Genomic DNA, 5,057 nt, shown 5'->3' with positions numbered 1-5,057 from the left:
GATGATGGAAAATGATTGGATCAAAACAGGGTATAGTGTTCACTTTAGACTGAATTGAAGAGGCCTAAGAGAATATTGATACAGAGAAGAGTAACTAGCTCCTCATACTCTCAAAACAACCAATTCCAGACCCTTTTTCTCCCCTATAAATCACCGTTTCTATTGTAGCCAATCCTAAACCGGGCCTGCATCCGGTCCTTTCACAGGGTTAAAATTCGCGTATTTTTTGTATGTAAAACGTTGACTCAGAAAAAAATTAATAAAAATTTGTCGATGAAAAAAAAAAAGTAGATCGGTATAAAAGATTCTTGTTTCCCACAAATAAAGATTCTTTTTTTTTGTTCAATTAAATCAATTCTATAAAAAACATTATCACAATGTCATTCAGATCAAACTCAATTCGTTTAGCCCGTGTTGCTGGTTCAAAAGCCTTAGCTCAACAAACCCAAAAAAGAGCTTTATCAGCTTTAGCTTCCCAAATCTCAAGACCAACTGTTGCTAAATCAGCTGGTGCTTCATTAACCAGAGGTTATAAATCAATTAACTTTGGTGGTGTTGAAGAAGTTGTTTACGAAAGAGCTGACTGGCCAAGAGAAAAATTATTAGAATACTTCAAAAATGATACTTTAGCTTTAATTGGTTACGGTTCTCAAGGTTACGGTCAAGGTTTAAACTTGAGAGATAACGGTGTCAATGTTATCATTGGTGTTAGAAAAGATGGTGCTTCATGGAAAGCTGCTATCGAAGATGGATGGCAACCAGGTGTCAACCTTTTTGCTGTTGAAGAAGCCATCCAAAAAGGTACTTACATTATGAACTTGTTATCAGATGCTGCTCAATCTGAAACTTGGAACTCAATTAAACCATTAATCACTGAAGGTAAAACTTTATACTTCTCTCATGGTTTCTCCCCAGTTTTCAAAGAATTAACTCACGTTGAACCACCAACCAATGTTGATGTTATCTTAGTTGCTCCAAAAGGTTCAGGTAGAACTGTTAGAACTTTATTCAAAGAAGGTCGTGGTATTAACTCATCATACGCCGTCTGGAATGATGTTACTGGTAAAGCTGATGAAAAAGCTCAAGCTTTAGCTGTTGCCGTTGGTTCTGGTTACGTTTACAAAACCACTTTTGAAAAAGAAGTTAACTCTGATTTATATGGTGAAAGAGGTTGTTTAATGGGTGGTATCCATGGTATGTTCTTAGCTCAATACGAAGTTTTAAGAGAAAATGGTCACTCTCCATCAGAAGCTTTCAATGAAACTGTTGAAGAAGCTACTCAATCATTATACCCATTAGTTGGTAAATACGGTATGGATTACATGTATGATGCTTGTTCCACTACTGCTAGAAGAGGTGCTTTAGATTGGTACCCAATCTTCAAAGATGCTTTGAAACCAGTTTTCAACGATTTATACGAATCTGTTAGAAACGGTTCAGAAACCAAACGTTCATTAGAATTCAACTCTCAACCAGATTACAGAGACAGATTAGAAGAAGAATTAAAAGTTATTAGAGGTATGGAAATCTGGAGAGTTGGTAAAGAAGTTAGAAAATTACGTCCAGAAAACAACTAAGGAAATATTATCTAACCTCTTTATATTATATTCACTTCTGTTTATTTTAATCAATAATGGTCATGGAATGACTTGATGTTTTTAACGAATTTATTACATATTTTTTTATCTTATTAGTATATATATATTTATTGATTTTGGGATTTATTTCACCGGTTTTAAAATTAGTGCATGAACATTGTTTAATGAAGAGACAAGTTCAGAAATACATGAAAATTGTATTAAATTGATATCTGTAGATTATAATAAATCATTATTTTCTAAACCATTAATTGAATCTCAATTACCTTGTAAGTTATACTAGTAATAACATATAGCACCAGTAATTGATCTAGATCTAGATCTGATTCGTTATTCTAGTAGTGGTCCTATCATTTATGTGACTGTTTACCGCGAATTTTCATTAAAAAAAGTGATGTTTGGATGTTTTCCGCGATTGATTTGATATAGTGAAAAAAAAATTTATATGGAAATTTGTATGAAGAATGGTATTATTTGTTTTAGGAAGAAGGAAATCAAAAGTTATATTACAAAATGGCTGTTGGTAAAAATAAAAGACTTTCCAAAGGTAAAAAAGGATTGAAGAAGAGAGCTGTTGATCCATTCTCAAGAAAAGATTGGTTTGATATTAAAGCTCCATCAACTTTTGAAAACAGAAATGTTGGTAAAACTTTAGTTAACAAATCAACTGGTTTGAAAAACGCTGCTGATGCTTTAAAAGGTCGTGTTGTTGAAATCTCATTAGCTGATTTACAAGGTTCAGAAGATTATGCTTTTAGAAATGTTAAATTAAGAGTTGATGAAGTTCAAGGTAAAAATTTATTAACTAATTTCCATGGTATGGATTTCACTTCAGATAAATTAAGATCAATGGTTAGAAAATGGCAAACTTTGATTGAAACTGCTGTTACTGCTAAAACTTCAGATGACTATGTTATCAGAGTTTTCGGTATTGCATTCACTAAAAGACAAGCTAACCAAATTAAAAAAACTACATATGCTCAATCATCTCATATTAGACAAATTAGAAAAATTACTTCAGAAATTATTGCTAAAGAAGTTCAAAACTCAACTTTAGCTGAATTAACTCAAAAATTAATTCCAGAAGTTATTGGTCGTGAAATTGAAAAACAAGCAAAATCAGTTTTCCCATTACAAAATGTTCATATTAGAAAAGTTAAAATTTTAAAACAACCAAAATTCGATTTAGGTTCCCTTTTAGCATTACATGGTGAAGCTACATCTGAAGATAAAGGTAAAAAAACCAAAGCTACTACAGGTTTCAAAGATGAAGTTTTAGAATCTGTTTAAGTTTAAGGATACCAAATTGTAAGATAAAAGGTTATTGCATTATGTAAAAAAGGAATTTCCTATGGGTTGTTATGTTTTGTTTCGTTTGTATTTATAGTTTTTTAATGTGATGAATTTTGAGTACTCATTATAATTTGTGTAAGATGGTGAAAACTTATGATTGTAATTTATGTCTCATTGAATATTCTTAAAACTTTTCAACGGAAAATGTCGATGTTTAATTTTTCATAGATCTGATCACCAAGCATGAACATTGAACGAAGAACCTATTCACTATTCAACTCAATTTACACAAATCATTAAAAGATCTCAAGCCATTCCTGTTCAGTGTTGACTGCTTCTTTTATCACTCTAGCCACAGTCCACAGTGGCACATCACCTATTTTCCCTCAAACCCCGGTCGTCTATATTCAATTCGTGGCTGTTGAAGTTTCACGTGATATGACTTAACTTTTATTGACTATTGTCCAACATTCATTCCAGAATCCAAATGGGTATTTAATCTGTTGGATATCCCTATAATTGTTTCTATTTAATACCTTTCTTACCTTTGGATCTTCTTCAGATTATTCAATTCATATACAATATTCCACACAATGTCTATTCCAAAACCAGAAGGAAACACCTTACGTTTAGGTTCAAAAGCTCCAAACTTCCAAACTGAAACCTCAAATGGTCCAATTGACTTTTATGATTACATTGGTGACCAATGGGCTGTTTTATTCTCTCATCCAGATGATTTCACTCCAGTCTGTACCACTGAATTAGGTGCTTTTGCTAAATTACAACCAGAATTTGAAAAAAGAAACACTAAATTAATTGGTTTATCAGCTAATGGTACTGAATCTCATAAAGCTTGGATTAAAGATATTGATGAAATCACTGGTTCAAAATTAACTTTCCCAATCATTGCTGATCCAAAAAGAGAAATCGCTTACAAATTTGATATGATTGATTATCAAGATGCTACTAATGTTGATGATAAAGGTGTTCAATTCACTATTCGTTCAGTTTTCATCATTGATCCAAAAAAAACTATTAGATTAATCTTAGCTTATCCAGCTTCTACTGGTAGAAACACTGCTGAAGTTTTAAGAGTTTTAGATTCTTTACAAACTGGTGACAAAAACAGAATTACCACTCCAATTAACTGGGTTCCAGGTGATGATGTTATTGTTCATCCATCAGTTTCAAATGAAGAAGCTAAAACTTTATTCCCTAAATTTAGAATTGTTAAACCATACTTACGTTTAACTCCATTAGATGTTACTGAAAAATAACTAGCCGGTGGTCAATCTCATAAATTATAGATTAATTAATTTAGTTATTCATGTTAAAAATTTAAATAATAGTACTGGTTATTATACGTTGTTTATGTTCGTTTTTTCTTCTTTTTAGTATATAATATACTTCATTATAAAAGTTCTTTTTGTATTTAATATGGGATTGCTAAGATTACCATGTAGACATTAATTTCTCAAGCGGTACAAATGTGAGATGTCGATGTATAAGCGATGCTGATTCGATATCCTTTCGATAAATCCGATCAAAAGAAGCATTAATTAATACTTAACAGATCTTGACGTTAGTTGTCCGTAATCAATTGTAAGAATCAACAAAGTCTGTTAAAAGTTATATCTTGAAAGAAGTGCAGTAGAATTATAAAACGATTTATATAATTGTATATGAAATAACATTAATAGTATAAGTGTACAGCTTGTATTAGTATTACATAGCACTGTGTATACACTCTAAAAATTTGAGTTATTCCCAGATCCTTAATCGTATCAATTATTAATAATAATAATTTCAATTATATTCAAATTCCATTACGCTCACGTGGTAGCTTAAGTGTTGAAATTTAATTATTTTATAACGTATTTCTTCATGGTTCAATCAAGGTTTTCAATGGCCACCTCATTTTGACCACTGGTGTTTTTACCTCAAAATTTCCATTTAAATAACTTTGTATATGATTTTGAGTTATGGTTAACTAGCCAGAACTCTTATCTGGTTAACCATAACTCTTATCTTAGATCCATTTTAAATATGGATATAAAAGGGTGAGATTGGTGAATATTTTTCAACCATTTGTTTCTCACCCATTTCTAAATATATCCTTCAAATTTTGGATTATCTAGTAGTTTTGTCTTTCATTAATAGACATCA

The 5,057-nt window shown here is 31.2% G+C and overlaps 3 protein-coding genes across 3 annotated transcripts; all 3 read left to right on the top strand.

The window, feature by feature from the left end:
- Positions 1 to 377: 377 nt before the first annotated feature.
- ILV5 (ketol-acid reductoisomerase) lies at positions 378 to 1,577 on the top strand (the record flags this gene model as incomplete). Its single annotated transcript, XM_011275630.1, has 1 exon — positions 378 to 1,577. One exon carries the CDS (start codon positions 378 to 380, stop codon positions 1,575 to 1,577), a length of 1,200 nt encoding a protein of 399 aa, XP_011273932.1.
- Positions 1,578 to 2,111: 534 nt separating this feature from the next.
- BN7_3788 (40S ribosomal protein eS1) lies at positions 2,112 to 2,888 on the top strand (the record flags this gene model as incomplete). The annotated part of the gene is made up of 1 exon (XM_011275629.1): positions 2,112 to 2,888. The coding sequence occupies one exon, from the start codon at positions 2,112 to 2,114 to the stop codon at positions 2,886 to 2,888; it is 777 nt and encodes a 258-aa protein (XP_011273931.1).
- A 596-nt stretch (positions 2,889 to 3,484) lies between these two features.
- Positions 3,485 to 4,168, top strand: BN7_3787 (peroxiredoxin; the record flags this gene model as incomplete). Its single annotated transcript, XM_011275628.1, has 1 exon — positions 3,485 to 4,168. The coding sequence occupies one exon, from the start codon at positions 3,485 to 3,487 to the stop codon at positions 4,166 to 4,168; it is 684 nt and encodes a 227-aa protein (XP_011273930.1).
- Positions 4,169 to 5,057: the final 889 nt, after the last annotated feature.

This window comes from Wickerhamomyces ciferrii, contig 00112 (genome assembly GCF_000313485.1).
Source record: "Wickerhamomyces ciferrii WGS project CAIF00000000 data, strain NRRL Y-1031 F-60-10, contig 00112, whole genome shotgun sequence".
Lineage (NCBI taxonomy): Eukaryota > Fungi > Ascomycota > Saccharomycetes > Phaffomycetales > Wickerhamomycetaceae > Hansenula > Hansenula ciferrii.
The sequence above is the reverse complement of the archived record's forward strand: the minus strand, read 5'-3'. Positions and strand labels throughout refer to the sequence as shown.